This window comes from Lissotriton helveticus, chromosome 5_1 (assembly GCF_964261635.1).
Source record: "Lissotriton helveticus chromosome 5_1, aLisHel1.1, whole genome shotgun sequence".
NCBI classification, from domain to species: domain Eukaryota; kingdom Metazoa; phylum Chordata; class Amphibia; order Caudata; family Salamandridae; genus Lissotriton; species Lissotriton helveticus.
This window is the reverse complement of record NC_136065.1, coordinates 458,185,533-458,209,049: the sequence shown is the minus strand read 5'-3', so window position 1 is coordinate 458,209,049 and position 23,517 is coordinate 458,185,533. Positions and strand designations below refer to the sequence as shown.

Genomic DNA, 23,517 nt, shown 5'->3' with positions numbered 1-23,517 from the left:
CATATTTTAGCATGGACCTTATGGAAGCCTCATTGCTCTGTGTATGATATACGTTCTTGTTCTGTCCTTGCATGAACATCCCTTGCATTTTACAGTCTGGAAAACTCCATCTATAACTGAAGGGTGCCAATTTCTACTTTTCCAAGATGGGAAGTGCTTGACTTGCCACTGACAAGAAAACCATTTCATCCTGTACCTGATGTGAGACTTCCCCAGTCTGTCCTTTATGGGAAGTCAACCTCAGACCGGTCCTAAGGGAAGCCAGTTCTCCGTAATACAAAACACAAAGCCACCTCAGAAAGTCCCTGGAGAGAAAGCTCCTCTTTCTGACCTTTGTCACTTGATGAGAGGTCTTCTTGATATATATTGTATTTGTTTTTAAGTCTACTTTGGGCCTGATACTTGAGGTCAACCTCTTCATTTATTGTCCACTAATCTTCCTCGTTCTGTAGCTGACAGGATGCTTCCTTGGAATTTACCTGCTGAAACAAACATGGCAGCCTGTACCTGATGAGGTGGCACCCTGCCCTCTATGAGATGGCACCCTGCCCTCTTGAATTTGTTAGAAGTTTCATTAGCCAATACCTAAAGGCTTTTTATGCGGTAGTAAGGACACGCCATGTAAAAGGACAGACGACCCTTATTGGTTTACAGGGCTTAAATTAAATCCCAAATGTTCTATTTGTGGTAGTGTGGTAGAGTAGCTTAGCTCATCAGAGGGTAGTGTTGAACATTCATCTTGAAGCAAGCTTCCCTCTATCACAATAAACACAAAAACCCGTTGACCTGTTTCGGAAATGTAATATACCCCTCCCCGGCCTTATTGGAACACTCATTATACACGCACCAAGGGGGAATAAAAGTGAGACTTTATTTTTGCACCTATCTCTTTCACTAGTGAATAAAAAATATTTCAGAAAATATATTTTAACCCCACCTCAAATTTTGTTGTTACTGCGCATAAACTATATGATGCCCAGAATCATCTGCTGAACAGTCGTGTTTATAATTGCACAGGGGTAGAATTATTTTCCTTTCAAATTTACCATGAGTTGGCTTACACCGAGCATATGCAGAATCCAACTCCTGTCCACAAAAAGAGTTTCTCCAACCCAGGCCAACAAATTTGATTTAAATGGTTAAAAGTGGATAACATTTGGAAATGCCTGCAATCGCACAATATACTCCACTCCAGTTGTTTATTTTCAACAGTTTAAAGGAACAGATATTTAGTGGACTTTGCTAAGCAGCCATTCGTTGAAATAGTTTTTACTCATCGGTGTAGAGCTCTTAAGACCTTGCTGACGTTAACATAACACATTGTTGACCAACTCATAAAGAAAAGCATCTTGCGAGACTTGGGTCATAACAAAGGCTAATCTCAAAATTGCAGAAAAGGCTTAAGTGTTTAGGAGCGATAAGACTAGTTTGGGGTGGGTGGGTGGAAATGATGTACTTTGGCGTAAGCCCAGAAGCCTCTTGGTAATCCAAATTGTGCGCTGTCACACTTGCTCAGAGCACGACACCATACTCCCTAGGAAAGTACCTTTGCATTGCCTGGTGTTGTAAGCTGTTGCATTGATGTTGAGCTAAGTTTCTTATGTATGTATGTATATGGTGTTTCTACAGTGTGAATCAAGCCCAAAAGGCATCTGAGCACTGTACATGGTCAATGACAAGCATAAAATGAATGAGTAGGAGGAGAGGAAGCTGGGTTGTGAATGTAGTGTTCTTTAACGAGTTGAGTCTTTTCCTAAATTGGGGCAGCGTTGGGGCAGTCCTGGGGCAGTCCTGATGGATACAAGGATGTTGTTCCAGATCCTGGGTGCATCGATGGCTAAGGTCTGCTGTCTTGTATGTTTCTTTTTTACACTTCTTAGGTGTCCTGGCTGTGGGTGCGCTGAGATCTACCTGAGCTGGGTGTAGTAGCTTTGTACATGATGCAGCTAGTTCTGAAGATGGTGCACGCCGGCAAAGGAGCCACTGGGTTTCCATCAGGATGGAAGCAGCGGCGGCTCCTCCGCTAAGGTGGTGCAGCGTTGCCCCACTACTCTTTGAGCAGTGGAAAAAGGAAAAATAAAATGATAATAACACAATGTTATTATTATTTACATTTTCCTTACTGAAGCAGGTTTACGGGGTGGGGCAGGGCTAGGCTGTCATCACAGCCAGCAGGAGAGGAGTGGTTGGGGCACTTAAGTTAGCATGACAGTTTGGCTAGCCGTCTAGGGGTGGCCGACTTAGGAAGTTCTCCACCTGGTTGTATTGCACCGCCTCGGTGGAGAACATGCAGAGGCTTCAACTGCTTGTCTAAGCGCTTAACCACAGCGCTCAGACTTATCACGATGCTCCTGTCATGGTGGTGACAGCAGCACCGTGATTGGCTGAGAGGAGCCCGTGTGTGCTTCCTTCTTCCGGCAGGAACAGAAGAGGACACAGGTGATGCGACGGCTGGCAGCCAGGTAAGTCACTTTTATTTATTTTACTAACCCCCTGCCCACGCCCCACCTGTACTACTCGGTAGCAGCTGCCACTGGATTGGAGTGAGGTGATCATAGTTACTTCTTCAGGCCCTAAAAGAAATAGCCAGGCCGCAAATAGAATCATACATTTTGATTTTAATGTCCTCCCTCTGAACCTTTCCCCGTTAGCCTCTCCTCTGTATGTAATGCCCATATAAGGATCGGCTTGATTCCTAACCACTTCAGAATCAAGGTGATCCATCTTCTATTTTAGCACTCAAACAACACAAGTATCAATTTTTAAGCATTAATTATTCTCCTTTTCTTTGTAAGGTAATCTTGCAAACCAACAGGAGAACATTTGAAGTCCCAGATGAGGGTGACATCATGATAACCATGAAAATGTTGCAAATTAGAAGTCTCTTTAGGCTTCCAGTATGGTATGAGGAATCTCCTGTCGTATACCTGAGTCATAGATTCCTCAGTCTGTGCCAATCATTCTTAGACAGTACTGTGGTGGAAGCTCCTATAGCCCTGAGGCCAAGCGGAAGCCATTGTAGGCCTTCTTTGGATGTTCAACTCCTACAGAACTGTATCAGACAAAAAGGCCCTTGGTCTTTACCTGCTTTGGAATTTGCCCAAAGTTGCTGACGAATCCCAGGATGGTGCTATGAATCAGTGGGTCCGCCTTGCCGCTCAGGTCTGCATTGTCCATGTAGAAGTAAGGGTGGAAGACGTTCACAGCATCGGCCGCAGCCGGACCGCTCTGTTTGTAGCCAAATATAAGGTCGATCCAGTGATGCAGGTTAGCGCTGACATAATCACTCTCCAAAGCCTGCAAAGGAAATAGAGAAAATCACCATTTCAGGTTCACACTCAGTACACCCACGGTGTGCACCAAGACCCCTTATAACATCACAGGTCCGGGGACTGGTATCTTTTACACTAGAGTGTTGAGCTCTATGACCAGAGCTTGGGCCTACTGGGCGTGGTGGTATAAGGGGCACAGCCCTAAGGGGTAGTACAACACAAAAAGATGATGGACAGAATGCTAAAAATTGTCAGACAGTCACCCCCAGTCACAGATCTGCATTTAATCCTTTGTTATTTTGCTCGCCAAACCATTCCAGTTTGGTCCCAGCCATATCAAAATCAGCCTTGACGCGGCTCCCCGTGGGAACCCTCCAGCCGAACAGCCAGGCTACTTGTTTCCGGTCCAGAGAAGACCTGGCCTGGAAGTTCGGGTTGGACTGGACCCATGAGGAGCAGGATCAAGGCTGTTTTGCCCATGGCTGCGCCCAAACTGGGGTGGCATGGTGGGCAAAAGAAGGATGGATTCAATCCAGATCTCTTGACTAGGGGTGAGTGGTTGAAAAAATTCAGCATTTCACCCATCATCTTGTGTTTGTTCAAGAGGGGTAATGCCATGATAAGCGGAGTGACTAGCAGCTGATACATTTTTAATCTACCTGACCCCATAGAAATTGGTGGCAAGAAAAACAAATAATCATAAATCTCTTCTCACTTCATTACTTAGTCACAAACAGACTGCAACACATTCGCGCAATGGAACAATGAGCGGAAATCTGCTGCACTGAACTGCATGCATTGCAAAATAAATGCACAGCAGAGGTGTAACACAGGCCCCTGCAGCTCCTATGGGGTATGGATGGGGTGGAGGGACAATTTTAGGGGCCCCATCCCCATTCAGCCCAAGGCCAATGAACGCCTGTGAGATATGGGAGACTAGTGGGCCCTCGTCGCAATCGGCAGGGGGGGCGACATTTTGTGTAATGCCACTGATGTGCAGCGCTATATTTACTATACAAAGGGCCACACTTGCACTAAACAAGCATTGTTCGCACAACCGTAACAAGATTTGCCATTGCATTAGGGAGCATAAGCGAGTGAGGGATGTCATGTGTGACACACCCTTCAGTACAAATCTCTGTGCACAAACAGGATTGTACCTTGCAGAGAACGAACACAGTTATCATATAGGTGTTATACCTTGAGCATTCCTGGATAGATGTAGACTGCTGGAGTATTCTATGTTATTGTACGACTGATAAATGGGTTCCAAGAGACAGAAATAAATATGTCTACTAAGTGCCAAAAACCCTCTATCTCCCTCCCTCACGCACACACGCAGACACACACATTAAAGAAATTCCCTGGTATTTCTACAGATCATGCATTGATTTAAATGCCTTTTATAGACCCAGAGCCTGAGAAACCCTTTAAAATATCCATTGATCTCTTAGCAACTTGTGAAGTTAGATCAGAGGCGGTGCCTTTGTTTCCCTTGATGGGGTCCTGGATGTGGTAGGCAGGTCTGATGTTCCAGCTGTGCTGAAGTTTCACCTACAGCTTTTCTCAGCCACAGAAACACTTGGACACAAAAGGAACTAGATGGCTGCGAAGCGGGCATCATGCAGCCCGCCATAATGGAAGGGAAAATGAGCGCGCTGCCACCCTATAGAGCCAGATTGCCAGTACAACTCTCTCAATTCATAGTCATTCTCCTGTCTCCACAAGTTGCTTTTGCTGGTGGTGAGCCCCTGACCATATCATGGTGTGTGGATCCGCAGAAGTAAGGCAGGGCATGAGTGTCTAATATCAACTCGCGGGGTGGTTGAAGTCAATGAGCGGGGTCTCAGTGTCAGCTGTGGGGTGGCATTAAATCTTTGGGGACGTCCACAAATGAGGGTGTTGGTTGCTTTATTATTTCCACTTGCCCATTGTAGGTGGGGACTACAGTAGGTAGAATGCAATGGCTGCATGGTTGGTCCAGGTGTGTTTTGTGGGTTGGCAGGGGAGGTCGGTCATGGAAGAGCAAGTGACACCTCGGGCGCGGCAGCATGATGAGCTGAATCCCTCGTGGCCTAGGTCTATGCATTGCCTGCTTGAATTTGCAGTGGAAGGTGTTGAGCAAGAAACAATCTGAGCCTGCTATGATGAGGGTGGGCATCATGGAGCTGGAAGCAGGGTTGGTTCTGAGTGTTTGCTAGATCAAGCAAAAGAGACTGCATACATTACTGTCAGCGGAAAGCGACAACAGAGGTGCAGAACAATAGATTGTACTGCATAGTGCAGTGTCACATTGATCGAAGGCCACAGAAGTAAATACTACTCTTCTGTTCTGTGGGTCAGTTTGAAGGAAGCTGTGGGACACAGACATCAATGATATGTGTGGTGGTTCAGAAGGCCCAGGTCTCTAACAAAAACAGCATTGAGTTTATGCACATTTCAGAGGCCTGAGAGCTCTGCCTTTGATAACTGTTGATGGAGCATTGCTCAGCATAAAGTAAAGTGTGTGTTCTGTAGGGTTTGCTGAGTGATTTGGTGATTGAAATGTTAATGAGGTTGATTGAGATGATTGTGCTTGGTTTTAAAGATTGGTTGGGAGCGTACATGGTGTGGCGGGTAGGATGCCCACGGTGTTATTATGGCTCGTGTAATATCAGTATCTATTCATCAGCACCCATCTGATGATCCTCTTGCTGTATGGAAATAAAAGAGGAGGTGTGGGAAGGTTTAAGGCTGTTGATTTGCTCTGGAGCTAGTGATGGCACAGCAAGGTTATGTGCCTCTTTTTGACTGTTACACCAGTCGTTTAGTTTTTATAATCTACTGCTTTCCAGTTTCTTTAGCTTCAAATTGTAGAAGACAGGTCTGCCCATGGGTGACTGGCCTTTAAGATTATAAACTCTGCTTATGAGCTGGGGCTAAATTTCGATACCTGTGAAAAGAAAAGTTTGCAGAGAAGTTTGAATTCTGAGAAGTGTAATAATTATTATACTCCTGCTGCTTTCCCATGATATGTGTCAGCAGGTCAGATCTGCAGATGTCTACTGGAGGGAAAAGTCTAGAAAAGTGGAAAACATGCAGAATTCAGCATGGTAAATACAGATTCTACATGTATGCCTCTTTTCCAGGTTCAAAGTAGGAGTAAGGGGAATTTAGTACAGAGGGACAGTAAATACAATTTGTAATCATGGCATTAATGGGAATGGAAAATGTGGACAAATACTCTATAACTGTAGAACACCTTGTTAGTTTCTGAACCCCCTGTGCCTCCTCTATAACTGTAGAACACCATGTGAGTTTCTGCACCCCCTGTGCCTCCTCTATAAATGTAGAACACCATGTGAGTGTCTGAACCCCCTGTGCCTCCTCTATAACTGTAGATCACCATGTGAGTGTCTGAGCCCCCTGTGCCTCCTCTATAACTGTAGAACACAATGGGAGTGTCTGCACCCCCTGTGCCACCTCTATAACTGTAGAACACCATGTGTGTTTCTGCACCCACTGTGCCTCCTCTATCAATGTAGAACACCATGTGAGTGTCTGCACCCCCTGTGCCTCCTCTATAACTGTAGAACACAATGTGAGTGTCTGCACCCCCTGTGCCACCTCTATAACTGTAGAACACCATGTGTGTTTCTGCACCCCTTGTGCCTCCTCTATCAATGTAGAACACCATGTGAGTGTCTGCACCCCCTGTGCCTCCTCTCTAAATGTAGAACACCATGTGAGTGCCTGCACCCCTGTGCCTCCTCTCTAAATGTAGAACACAATGTGAGTGTCTGCACCCCTGTGCCTCCTCTCTAAATGTAGAACACCATGTGAGTGCCTGCACCCCTGTGCCTCCTCTCTAAATGTAGAACACCATGTGAGTGTCTGAACCCCCTGTGCCTCCTCTATAACTGTAGAACACAATGTGAGTGTCTGCACCCCCTGTGCCACCTCTATAACTGTAGAACACCATGTGTGTTTCTGCACCCCTTGTGCCTCCTCTATCAATGTAGAACACCATGTGAGTGTCTGCACCCCCTGTGCCTCCTCTCTAAATGTAGAACACCATGTGAGTGCCTGCACCCCTGTGCCTCCTCTCTAAATGTAGAACACAATGTGAGTGTCTGCACCCCCTGTGCCTCCTCTATGAATGTAGAACACCAGGTGAGTGTCTGCACCCCCTGTGCCTCCTCTATAACTGTAGAACACCGTGTGAGTGTCTGCACCCCCTGTGCCTCCTCTATAACTATAGAACACCATGTGTGTTTCTGCACCCCCTGTGCCTCCTCTATCAATGTAGAACACCATGTGAGTGTCTGAACCCCCTGTGCCTCCTCTATAACTGTAGAACACCGTGTGAGTGTCTGCACCCCCTGTGCCTCCTCTATAACTGTAGAACACCAGGTGAGTGTCTGCACCCGGTGCGCCTACTCTATAACTGTAGAACACCATGTGAGTGCCTGCACCTTCTGTGCCTACACTATAACTGTAGAACACCTTGTGAGTGTCTGCACCCCCTGTGCCTCTTCTATAAATGTAGAGCACCAGGTGAGTGTCTGCACCCCCTGTGCCTCCTCTATAACTGTAGATCACCATGTGAGTGTCTGCACCCCCTGTGCCTCCTCTATAAATGTAGAACACCCTGTAAGTGTCTGCACCTTCTGTGCCTACACTATAACTGTAGAACACAATGTGAGTGTCTGCACCCCCTGCGCCTCCTCTATAACTGTAGAACACCACGTGAGTGTCTGCAACCCCCTGTGCCTCCTCTATAACTGTAGAACACCATGTGAGCATCTGCACCCCATGTGCCTCCTCTATAAATGTAGAAAACCATGTGCGTGTCTGCACCTTCTGTGCCTACACTATAACTGTAGAACACCATGTGAGTGTCTGCACCCCCTGTGCGTCCTCTATAAATGTAGAACACCGTGTGAGTGTCTGCACTCCCTGTGCCTCCTCTATAAATGTAGAACACCAGGTGAGTGTCTGCCCCCGGTGCGCCTATTCTATAACTGTAGAACACCAGGTGAGTGTCTGCACCCCCTGTGCCTCCTCTATAACTGTAGATTACCATGTGAGTGTCTGCACCCCCTGTGCCTCCTCTATAACTGTAGAACACTGTGTGAGAGTCTGCACCCCCTGTGCCTCCTCTATAAATATAGAACACCAGGTGAGTGTCTGCACCCCCTGTGCCTCCTCTATAACTGTAGAACACTGTGTGAGAGTCTGCACCCCCTGTGCCTCCTCTATACATGTAGAACACTGTGTAAATGTCTGCACCTTCTGTGCCTACACTATAACTGTAGAACACCATGTCAGTGTCTGCCCCTTCTGTGCCTACACTATAACTGTAGAACACCATGTGAGTGTCTGCACGCCCTGTGCCTCCTCCATAACTGTAGAACACCATGTGAGTGTCTGCACCCCCTGTGCCTCCTCTATAAATGTAGAACACCATGTGAGTGTCTGCACCCCTTTTCCTCTATAACTGTAGACCACTGTGTGAGAATCTGCATCCCCTGTGCCTCCTGTATTAATGTAGAACACTGTGTAAGTGTCTGCACCTTCTGTGCCTACACTATAGCTGTGGAACACCATGTGAGTGTCTGCACCCCCTGTGCCTCCTCTATAACTGTAGAACACTGTGTGAGAGTCTGCACCCCCTGTGGCTCCTCTATAAATGTAGAACACAAGGTGAGTGTCTGCACCCCCTGTGCCTCCTCTATAACTGTAGAACACCGTGTAAGTGTCTGCACCTTCTGTGCCTACACTATAACTGTAGAACACAATGTGAGTGTCTGCATCCCCTGTGCCTCCTCTATAATTGTAGAACACCATGTGAGTGTCTGCACCCCCTGTGCCTCCTCTATAAATATAGAACACCATGTGAGTGTCTGCACCCCCTGTGCCTCCTCTATAACTGTAGATCACCATGTGAGTGTCTGCACCCCCTGTGCCTCCTCTATAACTGTAGAACACTGTGTGAGAGTCTGCACCCCCTGTGCCTCCTCTATAAATATAGAACACCAGGTGAGTGTCTGCACCCCCTGTGCCTCCTCTATAACTGTAGAACACCATGTGAGTGTCTCCACCCCCTGTGCCTCCTCTATAAATGTAGAACAGCAGGTGAGTGTCTGCACCCGGTGCGCCTATTCTATAACTGTAGAACACCAGGTGAGTGTCTGCACTCCCTGTGCCTCCTCTATAACTGTAGATCACCATGTGAGTGTCTGCACCCCCTGTGCCTCCTCTATAACTGTAGAACACTGTGTGAGAGTCTGCACCCCCTGTGCCTCCTCTATACATGTAGAACACTGTGTAAATGTCTGCACCTTCTGTGCCTACACTATAACTGTAGAACACCATGTCAGTGTCTGCCCCTTCTGTGCCTACACTATAACTGTAGAACACCATGTGAGTGTCTGCACGCCCTGTGCCTCCTCCATAACTGTAGAACACCATGTGAGTGTCTGCACCCCCTGTGCCTCCTCTATAAATGTAGAACACCATGTGAGTGTCTGCACCCCTTTTCCTCTATAACTGTAGACCACTGTGTGAGAATCTGCATCCCCTGTGCCTCCTGTATTAATGTAGAACACTGTGTAAGTGTCTGCACCTTCTGTGCCTACACTATAACTGTAGAACACCATGTGAGTGTCTGCACCCCCTGTGCCTCCTCTATAACTGTAGAACACTGTGTGAGAGTCTGCACCCCCTGTGGCTCCTCTATAAATGTAGAACACCAGGTGAGTGTATGCACCCCCTGTGCCTCCTCTATAACTGTAGAACACAGTGTAAGTGTCTGCACCTTCTGTGCCTACACTATAACTGTAGAACACAATGTGAGTGTCTGCATCCCCTGTGCCTCCTCTATAATTGTAGAACACCATGTGAGTGTCTGCACCCCCTGTGCCTCCTCTATAAATATAGAACACCAGGTGAGTGTCTGCACCCCCTGTGCCTCCTCTATAACTGTAGATCACCATGTGAGTGTCTGCACCCCCTGTGCCTCCTCTATAACTGTAGAACACTGTGTGAGAGTCTGCACCCCCTGTGCCTCCTCTATAAATATAGAACACCAGGTGAGTGTCTGCACCCCCTGTGCCTCCTCTATAACTGTAGAACACCATGTGAGTGTCTGCACCCCCTGTGCCTCCTCTATAAATGTAGAACAGCAGGTGAGTGTCTGCACCCGGTGCGCCTATTCTATAACTGTAGAACACCAGGTGAGTGTCTGCACTCCCTGTGCCTCCTCTATAACTGTAGATCACCATGTGAGTGTCTGCACCCCCTGTGCCTCCTCTATAACTGTAGAACACTGTGTGAGAGTCTGCATCCCCTGTGCCTCCTCTATAAATGTAGAACACCAGGTGAGTGTCTGCACCCCCTGTGCCTCCTCTATAACTGTAGAACACTGTGTGAGAGTCTGCACCCCCTGTGCCTCCTCTATACATGTAGAACACTGTGTAAATGTCTGCACCTTCTGTGCCTACACTATAACTGTAGAACACCATGTCAGTGTCTGCCCCTTCTGTGCCTACACTATAACTGTAGAACACCATGTGAGTGTCTGCACGCCCTGTGCCTCCTCCATAACTGTAGAACACCATGTGAGTGTCTGCACCCCCTGTGCCTCCTCTATAAATGTAGAACACCATGTGAGTGTCTGCACCCCTTTTCCTCTATAACTGTAGACCACTGTGTGAGAATCTGCATCCCCTGTGCCTCCTGTATTAATGTAGAACACTGTGTAAGTGTCTGCACCTTCTGTGCCTACACTATAGCTGTGGAACACCATGTGAGTGTCTGCACCTTCTGTGCCTACACTATAACTGTAGAACACCATGTGAGTGTCTGCACCCCCTGTGCCTCCTCTATAACTGTAGAACACTGTGTGAGAGTCTGCACCCCCTGTGGCTCCTCTATAAATGTAGAACACCAGGTGAGTGTCTGCACCCCCTGTGCCTCCTCTATAACTGTAGAACACCGTGTAAGTGTCTGCACCTTCTGTGCCTACACTATAACTGTAGAACACAATGTGAGTGTCTGCATCCCCTGTGCCTCCTCTATAATTGTAGAACACCATGTGAGTGTCTGCACCCCCTGTGCCTCCTCTATAAATATAGAACACCAGGTGAGTGTCTGCACCCCCTGTGCCTCCTCTATAACTGTAGATCACCATGTGAGTGTCTGCACCCCCTGTGCCTCCTCTAGAACTGTAGAATACTGTGTGAGTGTCTCCACCCCCTGTGCCTCCTCTATAAATATGGAACACCAGGTGAGTGTCTGCACCCCCTGTGCCTCCTCTATAACTGTAGATCACCATGTGAGTGTCTGCAACCCCCTGTGCCTCCTCTATAACTGTAGAACACCATGTGAGTGTCTGCACCCCATGTGCCTCCTCTATAAATGTATAACACCATGTGAGTGTCTGCACCTTCTGTGCCTACACTATAACTGTAGAACACAATGTGAGTGTCTGCATCCCCTGTGCCTCCTCTATAACAGTAGAACACCATGTGAGTGTCTGCACCCCATGTGCCTCCTCTATAAATGTATAACACCATATGAGTGTCTGCACCTTCTGTGCCTACACTATAACTGTAGAGCACCATGTGAGTGTCTGCACGCCCTGTGCCTCCTCCATAACTGTAGAATACCATGTGAGTGTCTGCACCCCCTGTGCCTACACTATAACTGTAGAACACCATGTGAGTGTCTGCACGCCCTGTGCCTCCTCTATAAATGTAGAACACCAGGTGAGTGTCTGCACCCGGTGCGCCTACTCTATAACTGTAGATCACCATGTGAGTGTCTGCACCCCCTGTGCCTACATTATAACTGTAGAACACCATGTGAGTGTCTGCACGCCCTGTGCCTCCTCTATAAATGTAGAACACCATGTGAGTGTCTGCACCCCCTTTTTTTCCTCCTCTATAACTGTAGAACACTGTGTGAGAATCTGCACCTCCTGTGCCTCCTCTATAAATGTAGAACACTGTGTAAGTGTCTGCACCTTCTGTGCCTCCGCTATCACTGTGGAACACCATGTGTGTGTCTGCACCTTCTGTGCCTACACCATAACTGTAGAACACCATGTGAGTGTCTGCACGCCCTGTGCCTCCTCCATAACTGTAGAACACCATGTGAGTGTCTGCAACCCCCTGTGCCACCTCCACAACTGTAGAACGCCATGTGAGTGTCTGCACCCCCTGTTCCTCCTCTATAACTGTAGAACACCATGTGAGTGTCTGCAACCCCCTGTGCCACCTCCACAACTGTAGAACGCCATGCGAGTGTCTGCACCCCCTGTTCCTCCTCTATAACTGTAGAACGCCATGTGAGTGTCTGCACCCCCTGTTCTTCCTCTATAACTGTAGAACAGCGTGTGAGAGTCTGCACCCCCTGTGCTGTAACTTCACCTGAATGAGTAAGGATTATTTTAATAAGCCTAGAGATGATTGTGCAGTGAGATTTTATTTCAGTGGACACATTCATCTTCTATGTATTGACCTTTCAGCAGCAATGCATATGACAACAACCCGCAGTGAGATGCTTTTCCGAAATTTAGAAATATTGGTCGGAAGTGCTCTTTGTCCAATAACCAGTCTGGCTCTCCTCTGGCTGCCTATCACTGTACGTGTTATGAAGTTTGCAGCACACTTTAACTGCTACTGTGTATTCACCAGTGCCCTGCGATCTGTGCAGGGGGTGAGCACAATCACTCATTTTTGGTGACCATAACCTATGTTTTTTTCATCGTTTGACTTAGATCCAGAGCAAGACAAATAGACGCAGACATGGGGGGAAAGAGAATAAAGCAAAAGGTCAGAAAACAGAGATAATGGGAGAAAGCCGCAAGAACCTGCAAAAGTAAGATAAAGTGAGAGAGAGGAAGTGATGTGTGGGGGACGAAAGAGTTTTGAGGTGGAATCAAATCAAGGCAGACTTGTTATTCAGCAGCCCTGACATTTGGCAGCAGCTGGCTACTTTGAAAATCTGCAGGCCTTTGCACTTATTTGCAAATTAGGTTGTGTCTGGGACTGAATATTGTAAATATGTGGAGACATATCCATATTGTTTCTATCTCACTTACTATGTAGCTGTGGAATCCTCTTACAAGGACGGTGGACCTTTGTTAGAATCCCCCAGTGTGACCCTGTTGGATTGTACTGAGGTAACAGTACATACTATGTGGTAAATCACCCCAGTTCCATCCAATTATGACTTAAACCTCTTGAAATGGGGAATTACTGTGTGGGACAGTTTTTTCCAGTCATAAAACCACAAGTAATTTTCAATTCCCTGGGGTTTAAAAGCATACCTTTACCACCTGCTGTGAGAAGGTTGTGAATTTGTTCTGTGGATTATAGGGGGGCGGGTGGGCGTAAGACAAGCAGCTGGGGGGACACGGTGAAGGAAGGGAGAGATAATTATGTATATGACTTTTCAGTATTTTGTGAGTGCAACTCTGTGACTATATTAGTGTTGCTGCTCTTTGTCTGTATGTTACTGCTTGAGCGAGAATTTTGAACCTATGAGTGTGTGAAGAAGTGTAGACTAATTGCCCTGGGGTGTGTAGTTTGGGCTCCTTATGTGCCAATGACTTCAGACTGTTAACCTGTGCATCTTCTATAATTGTTTACTGTCCTCCTGAACATATTTCTGTGTCAGATCTGTGATGTTCTATAAGTGCTCGACAATTGTTTATGTTCATCCCTTACTGCTCTTTGATTGCTTCATTCGAATGTATGCTTCTCTGTGGCTGATTTCTCTGCAGTATTTCCGATTATTCTGTTAGCACTGTTTGCACTCTGATTGTCTTTGGCTGCTCTGTGCTCTCTTTGTCTATTCTGCGATTGTTTCTCACTGCTCTGTGTTTGGCTATATCTATTAAGTGCTGGTTGCAAGCTGTTCTGTAATTGATTGCTCTGTAATATTTCTGATTGTTCCTGATTGCCCTCGGATTTTCTGTGGTTGTCCGTGGCTGTTCTGCAATAGGCCCTTGCTGCTCTGGCAATGTCTGTTACTGGTCTGTGATTGGCTTTGGCCGTTGTGAGACTGTCAAAGGCTACTCATTGTTTTTTTCTCTCAGTTAAGCCGTTGTTAAAGTATGTTCTACGTCTGCCTGCTCTGTAATATTTCTTTCTGTTCTGTCACAGCCTTGGGTTTCTTTTCTGTGTTTGAAGCTGCTCTGTGATTGCCCGTGGCAGTTCCAGGGTTATCTGTTCGACTCATGCAGCCCTTGCAGTCTGAGGGCCTCTACAGTGTGCAGGTTAAAATTAACTTTGAGATCTGTTTTTGCACCCTGACACATATTACAGTAAGGAGTCCTAGAATAGATGACATGCATCCTTCTCGTGTTTCAGGAGGAGGAGGCCTTGAGAGATAACTGATTGTGGCAGGAGATTGGAATAAAACATAACTACCAGATAGCAGTCGTTGAGGGGGGGGGGGAGGAGGAATTAGGTATACTGCACACAGTGCTTAATTTGTAAACTAATAGGCCTTGATCAGAAGGCCACTGTAGCTTGAACCACGCCCCTGACATTTCTGCCAATGACGGTACCAAAACAACTGCTAACCATCTCTCTCACCTGCAAGTGTGACAGGTAAGATTATTCCCGGTGCCCGAAGCTCAAGGAATGGATGGGGAGGTAGGTATTAGCCATTTTTTTAATGTATATTGCATTCATAAACAGCCATTGATCTGCTCCTCTCTAAATTAGATGAGCAGCACCACCATGTGGCAGATTGCCATACGTGTGGTGTTGACAATTAAGTGCTGGCGCAGAGCACCCAAAATCACTGGCTCAAATTAAGCGCTGCAGAAGACCCAAAGCCTTGACAAGGAAATAGATGGAAACAGTACAGGCAGCCCTTGCTGGACAGTGTGCTTGTGTGGGCATCTGTACACCACGTCCTAGTCTTCCTTGTCACACTCCTAAAATTTTAGGTTTAGTCTCCCTCCCGGACAGGCATCTAGAATCCAAAAGTGAGATGCAGGAAATTACAAACACATGGACCCATCCTAATTAGTTTAGGCCATGCATTGCACCACTCACTTCTTGAAGATAGCAAGCCGCAGAGATAAAACAGTGAAGACATCTGCCCTCCATCGGTGGGAAGGAGAGGATGGGGGTGTTGCAGGGCCATGACACAGAAAAGCAGGAAGCACTGTAATGAAGATTACTGGTAAGTAATCCAAACATTACCCTCAAGTCCATTCATCCTCATACCTGGGCATAAATCAGGAGGATGTAGCAGCAAGCATCTAGTGGGTGCCAGGGCCGGACTGGCCGTAGCGAGCATCAGGTGTTTTTCCCGGGAGGCTGGAAGGATGGGGGCCGGTTTTGCAGTTGTGGGGGTCACTTTTTTGTAGTGGGGGCTGGTTTTGCTACTTGCTGCAATATCTGCCCTAGTACCAAAAGAAGCAGTGCTTCACACTTGCACAGCCCCCACTCCCGCAATGGGGCTGGTCCTACAAAACTGCCTGGGCTGCTTTGGCTTTCCAATCTGGCCCTGGTGGGTGCCCATCTGAGCACAGCACTCAGACAGAAATGTGAATCAATACGACAGTTTGAACTATGATGACAAAGTCCATAGTCCTAAAGCATTTCCAATGGAATCCAAATCAAACAGAAGAAGCAGAGCAAGATACTGCAGCACACAAAACAACAGCAGATATGTTGAAACCATAATGCAAACTGAGAGAATTACATGAAGCCATCGTGGCAGCCCTACAGATGTCAGACAGGGCAACACCTTTACATTCTGCCCACAACGCAGCCATGAGCCATCCCTCTTGTTGACTACCCCTGAACATTAAATGGAAGGGTAAATCTAATGAGCAGAGTAGGTCGAGCATAGTCACCCATTAATGGCAACCATCTCTGTGTCCCAAACCTAAGGAAACGAACAAGAAATCAATTTTTCCTGAAGGATTTAGGACGAGCAAGATAGACTCTCACTGCCCTCCCAAAATCAAGAACATAAGATTCCTTCTCCCATTGATCTGAAACATGACTCTACAAATTTGGGAGGACAATTCCCTGACAGGAGTGGAACCTGAACCAAAGTTTAGGCTTAAAGGAAGGAGATGTCCTTAGAAAAGGAGCCCCGATCTCCCCCGGTCGTCTTACTCACATAGTAGCTTCCAAAAAGGCTAACTTAGCCAAAAAACATCATTGATACATCTTCCATGGACACAAAGGGGCATTCTGCAACTCATGAAGGACCAAGAGGGGATCTCAAGAAAAGGGGCACAGGCCTCACTCTAGGCCTTGACAAAGAAAAACCCTGCAAAAGATGAAGCACATAGTCCATTATAAAAGCCTTCCCCAAGTCCCCTTGAACACGCTTATCAAGGCCAATTGCAGCGATAAAGTAGGAGATAGACCTAATTCAAACCCATCAAGAGAAAAATCTAAACTATGTAATGGATCACAGAGCAATGGGATGAACTCATCGGAGTTACACCAAGCTGTATGACCAATTGGGTAAATCTGTCTAACCCTTTCCCCCTCCTGTTTTTTCCTGATTTTCTCGTTTTCTTTCTCTCCCGCTTTTTTAAGCTTGTCTAGTCACTCCCCTGTGTCCCCCTTCTGCGACTCCACAAGCTTGAAAGGGAGGGATAATCTGGTTCAAAACATCTTTAAATGTTTGATAATAAGGAGGAAACATATGTTTTTAAATGATTGAGAAATACATGGCTCACATATGGGTAAAATCATAGGCGAAAAGGAAAATTCAGATTCAAGCCCCAACTCGCAATGTATGGTTATTGGTATGTGGCTTTCCATCAGAATACACATGTAAATGTATGGAGTTGTAGAGGTTACATTATCTATGATAATGGAGTCTGTATTGAGGTTGTATGTGTCTTTTCTCTGTTTGCCTCAATTATTGTATTATTCTTTGATTTTTTTTTTTTTTTAAAAGGTGTTTTTAAACTATAAGGACAATTATGTTTATGTTTATGTGTTAATGATCAGGAATTTGACCTAGATATAAAATGTAAAACTTATGGAGGTCTTTTTTATCTTGATTTCAGCCCTGAAGAAACTCCTTGGTAGGGAGTGAAACGCGTTGGCTGACTCTGTTGAAAATTGCATTGTGACTGTATTTTAAAAAAAGAATGAATAAGATTAAATAAAGAGAAACTTTCATATATTCAAAACTGACAGCTCGTTTTTGGACTTCTTGCCTGTGCGCCCCCATATGAGCTTAATAAAGTATCTATGATCTGGATAACACAGCGACGCCAATTAGCAGCTGACGTCGAGGGTGGCTGCATAGAAACACTACAAGAGACTTTTTGGAACTGGGTTTTGGGTGCGGCATTGTAAGGTCCGCTGCTACATCTTTGGTGCATCTTAAACTAAGTGTAGACGTTTCTCCATTGCTGGCAAATGGACTTAAGGGTGGCGAGCTTTCTAGAAAACTGCAGAGCCCCTACTTACATACCAGATGGATCAACCCTCGGCGTTCAGTCAATATACTGTCAATCTCAAGCTGACCAACTGGTAAGGGGATAAAACTGTCCCATAAACGGGAAGAGAGAGAGAGATATTTCTCTCTGGAACCACTGCTAAGGTATATGAGAGGAAGCCACGATCTCCGAGGCCAAAATGGAGCAACCAGGACCACTGAAACAGCTTCCTTCCGGATCTTGTTTAACACCCTGGGAATCTGGGGAAAAGGGAAAAGGGAAAAGGCCAATATATGTCTTCTGGACCAAGAAAATGGCAAAGTGACTAATCCCCATGTGCTTTCTCTCTTCACCCTGAACAAAACAGAGGCAGCAGGGTGATCTGGTGAGAGGCCACATTTCCATCCTTGGCTCTTCCAGATGTTCCATGATCTCCTGGAATACTTTGATCGAGAGAGAGAATAGATCATTGAGGAAGAAAAAACCCTACTCAATATGTCGTGATTGAGAGATATGGTGCCTGCATAGGATGAAGGTGTGACTTCAGCAAAAAACAGGAAATTGACCAAATGTGCAGATTGCTGGCTTTAATCCTCCTTTTCTGTTGAATTTTCCACTTAATTGGCTGTTCTGACCAGAAGATCTCTCTGAACACAGTAGGACATCAACCCCACCCAAAGTGCTTTGTGCTCCCTCCAGTTTGAAGGCACTTCAGTCTCCTGGTATGACCACCACCGGGCATGAGCTAAACCCAAAACCAGACTGGCACTTTACCCCTTGGAGCTAGCTTTTGTGGTGAACACTACTGGAGGAGTCAGATGAAACTCTATCCGAGGTACCCAGTCACAAACCACCACTGGAGAGCAGTCCTCGATGACTTGGTAACTAGAACCCGCACTTTACAATCTTTCTAAGCCAGATTGCAATGGGCCAAAGCATGCCTCACCAAAGGCTCTAGGTGATGTCTTAGCCAGCACACAACAAAGACACAAGCTCTCATGTCCCACCAGGCCCACAACCAAAGTCTCACTGATGGAGCTTTTTGAGCCAGAAGATCCTGGAGATAAGCCCTAATTTCACAGCCCTTGCAGGAAGCAGAAATACACAAATGGACCGTGTGCTGAAAAGAGCCCTGATGAGGGGTCGGAAACGCCGTCACACTGGCTGGTACCTTAAAGCGAGGATTAATGTCCTACGGAGAACTGGTAGGAGCCCTTTCCATGACTTCCAGTTCCAGAGGAGAGATGATCCCCATGGGAAAAGTTGGGCACATAATGAGCACAGTGGGGGGAATGGCTTCATGCCGCGGCTGGAGGCTTTTCTGAAATGTCACAGCAAGCTTAGCACCCTCAGGAGCCGGCTATATTATCTCTCGCATCTTCTGGCCGAACAGCTCATGTCCAAGAAATGGCAATTTAAGGAACAAATTCTTCTCAACTGTGTCTTTCTTCAGGAATGCATCTAACACTGCTGTGGCCACAACACATCTGACACGTCAACCAAAGAAGCTGCCTTCAGACCATCACCTGCAATGTCAGAAGATATCTGAAGCTGCCTTTCATGGAACTGAAGAATAAATCCATAATTGACTGCGGATTCCAAGCCACTTGGGCCCTGATTATAAACTGGGCACAGGGGTATTACCGGGTGGGATAACGATTTGCCCAATTATAAGTGGCCGAGTGTTCCCACATCTATATTTCCTGGGTGCAAGAAAATGGACATGATTTTACCACTCAGACTATCCAGTTAGAAAAATTTAAAATTATGCAAACTTTGCATAGTTTGCTTTTGCAAAACGATATACAGTTTTGGCAACATTTCTATGATTACATATAATTACATAAAATGCAAATCAGTTATTTAGAGCTATATTGTAGTGCAAAATGCGTCCTTGTATTGATTTTTGAAGCAAGAATACAATTTGCTTTTAGAAAAAGTGGAAAAAATTAAAGCGCTGAAAACAGCAGCCGCTTGCATGCTGTTTTTCTGTGTGTTTGCAGGAAATATTTTTTATGAATGGCGCATATGTCAAAAATTACAGCAACTGGGGCGGAATTTACGCAAAATGGCATGAAAACTTAATTTGGGGAATTTTGTGTAACAAGCATAAGGCAACATTTCTGAAACTAGCAAATTGTGTCAGCATAATTTAAATGTTGCCCTGTGTAGTAAAATCATATGAGACTCTGACTGTAAAGGAAGCCTGGCCTTCATCTGACCACCCAGGGCATGAGTAAAACAGAGAACGCTCCCCTTTACAGAGCAGGTGGTAAATGGAAGTGGACTTGTCCCCAGAATGTGGCCACCAAATGCAGATTTGGACCCAACATTTCAGGGTATGATTGCTATTCCTCATTCTGGGGACAAATCCTCATGGCAGACAGATCTATGTGAGGAGAGGAGAAGGGATGTCTGCCAGAAAAACATTATTTCAAGCCAAATTGTATCCCAGCACTTAAATCTGTACACCTTGTGATGAGGCCAGGGATGTAACCCAACATATCAGTGCCACCCTAACCCTACAAGGGGCCGCCCTATTCAGCTCAAGGCCAATGAATATCTGTAAAATATGGCAGACTAAGGGGCCCATCTTGCCACTCTGCAAGTGGGACCTATCGTGTTGCGTTATACCACTGATCTAGGCCTCAGAAGGGACTGGAAGTCTTCCAACATAGATGAGGTCATATAGTGTGGAGTAGCAGGGCAAACACACAAGTCGAATGAACTCCCTTCAGGGTGGATTCCATCTTTCTTTTTAGGGGGAGGTCAATCGGAGCAGAGCAATATTCACGTGACCTGCCAAGCTTGGAAGGAGAGACCCAACCTTTAGAGTCTCTGGAAAACCTACTCAAATCCCTGAAGTGCAAAATATTTTAGCTATGCTCAAGGAACTGCCAACTGTTCAGAGTCAGCCAATTCCTTGAAAATGAAACACTTTATAATGGAGAAAGCGGTAATCCTGGAGAGGAACAGCTTGATATCCACTGAATAAACTCTCCCAACAGGAGCCGCAAAAAAAAATGTGACTCTGTTGAGCAATGACTAAATGGCCCAGATTCTCCTGAAAATGAACCAGGACCTCAGCGACCACTTCAGGAAAACCCACCAGCAAAAATAAACTAAAGCTCACCAGACCCCCTTGGAAAGGGGTTAGTAACAAATAAGGAAATTGGTAATGGGATTCGTGGCCTTATGGGTATTAGGGTGGATGTTAGATTAATACTGCCCAGACAGCTCCCAGAACCGTCACTGGCAGGAGGGTGTTAACAGGGATGCAGGGGGTGTGCATAAAAAACATCCAAAGCGATCACTGATAGTAACGTATTCCTTACATGGCGCACTTGTGTCGTTTCTAAGCGCTGCAAATGACAGGTTTTCATTGTTCCAGGGGCGTAGCTTGGTCAGTAAGACTGGGGATGTGAGCTTCTGATTTTCTAACAATCATGCTGGCATATCATGTTAATTATTATAGGAGAAGCAGAGAATTAGATGGACTTAAGGGTTAGAGGAAAGGGAAAGGAGTGTGCAATGTGAGGGGTACTTAAAACACAGCATTTTGTAAAATACCCATGTTCTGAGACCTTCAAAACGGAGGAGTGTGTGTGTATTTTGGTCTATTTAAAAATCCCTAGTGAAATCCGACAGACAGTTTACCATACCAGACCGAAAGATGCTGTTCCCAACTATTTACTAAATAATACATTTAATAGGGGGTGTAACAATCCCCGTGAAGCTACACCCCTGAATAGTTCCCAATATTCTTACAGGGTGGATAAGTTGATCTTGCCAGCATTTGTACTCGTCGTCCAAGGGTCACTAGATGTCAGCAGCGAGCGTTCAACGCAATGAAACATTTGGTACCCCTTTCTATGAAATAATGGAAGTGGGGTCGAGATACCACATTGGGCGATTTCCTACATTATTGCACCGCTCATCGTAGCCTCATTTCACACCAGTAGCCCGAAACACTCTGGCTCTCACATGTTTGTGGATGGATCGGATTTGGGTTTTTCCTTGAAGTTTTATGCAGCGTGAACTCGACCCGAAATATCAGAGAGCTTTACACGAGCACCACTTGCATTACAGACGGACACATTCATTTTTTCCAGGCACGGGGTGATTAATTAATATACCCAGAAACACAGGATGCTTGAGCCTCCCGCCAGACTCGAACCTGGTTCCCCAACTTTAAGGTCGACCACTCTAGGCGTTAAGCCACATCCCCTCCCAAGAGAGAAGCACAAGGTTGGAGCTAATTGCAGCATGCCCCATGTTTCTCTGGCAACATTTAGAAAGTATAATTTTGCCTTGGGAAAATGCAATATAAATATCGGTGCATTCCGATGTTGGTGCTACAAAGCACTAAAGTCTGCATGTAATTCCTAATTTGGGTGCGTAAAACTCGTAGTCTTTCTCTTCAGACTGACTGACCTAGAGCAAAAGAGAGGGAAAAACACAAAAGAAGGAAAAGAAGGACGGAAAACTGCGACATATGAAATAAATAAATCATGGATGAAAAAGAGCCTGAAAAAGTGAATTAAAAGGGAGGCAGGAAGTGTCTGGCGGTTGTTAAGAAAGGCTCAATCAACTATGTAACTATATAGCCTTGGTATTCGGCATCGACCCCCATTCATTCTGCAAAGAGGATGGCTCAGAGCTGGGCCAAGGTCTCCCTCTTGTGGAGAGATTGGGAACTCCTCGTAGTTCTCCATCTTCCAGTGCCCTCCCCTCCCAATCTGTCTCCTCCTGCACTTTTGCTTCACGACTTCAAGTCAGTCCTTCTCAAGCCACTTCCAGTTTCCTCACCACAGCTTTCTCCTGACATCTTTTTTGTCTGCCTACACGTTTCAGCAAGGGGTGTACGAAATTTGCGTAATGTGCTTTCCTAAAATTAAGCAAACTATCTGGAAAATTACGCTAAACTACTTGCAATTGTATGAAAAGCAGTACATTCGAACGCAAAATGCGGCCTTGTTTATGCGAGAGGTCCATTTCGTTTTTAAAAATAACAATTCAATTGCACTGAACAATAGTCGTCTCGGTTTCGTTTGTTCGTGTTGTTTCCGTGCTATATTTTTTTTTACCGTAAACTGCGTTGTAATACACGCCTGGCGTAATGGCATCATTTCGGGCATTTTTTCGTAATGCGAAATTCCCAAAAACTGGGAAAAGTCGGTGGCATATTTTACATTTCTGCCACGCCTAATGTCAGCTGTCTGCCCTCTAACCCACGCACTGCAAAAACCATATTTACAAAATGTCCAAAATGCCCTTCTCTCAAAATAACAATTTCGCAGTTACATAAGCAAAATCCACCAACATTTGTAGGATGCGCTCTAGTCTATGAGCGTGAACGCGATGACGCGTCACGCCATAGACAGGAGCGCGATGCGCGCGCATGCGCAGTAGGCGCCAGAGTGAAGGCGCGAAGCGGAGAAAACGAGAGTTGGCGACCGGAGCAGTCGCTGTGTAGACGCTCGGCGCCCTTGTGCTCTAATTACTTGTTTATATGGAAATAAAGACAAAGCATTCATACCTACCTGGACTCTGTGCATAGTGTGGGGGCAAAGAACGTTACATTGGCGACGAGGCTGGGACCACGAACACCAGGCACCACAGTGGTCAGGAGCAGACACTCCATGACAGCCCCACACCTCCAGCAGTAGGACAACAGCGACAAGAAAAAAAAAGGACGAGCAGAGGGCGTGGCAGTAGCTGAAAAGCACGGGAACTATCCTATCCAGCTCCAACAACCAGGTCAGTGCTGGGCAAGGGAAGGAGAGCACAGCCAGCACCCTGGCAGCGAAAGGCATTGACCCC

General features: G+C 46.1%; 1 protein-coding gene across 2 annotated transcripts in view; it reads right to left on the bottom strand.

Moving 5' to 3' along the window:
- Positions 1–23,517, bottom strand: part of WDFY4 (WDFY family member 4) — a 1,018,342-nt gene that overhangs the window by 63,635 nt on the left and 931,190 nt on the right. For both annotated transcript variants that reach the window (XM_078642707.1, XM_078642708.1), the window contains one exon: positions 3,085–3,297. In XM_078642707.1, coding sequence (XP_078498833.1) covers positions 3,085–3,297 — 213 coding nt within the window. The remainder of the gene's footprint in view (positions 1–3,084; positions 3,298–23,517) is intronic.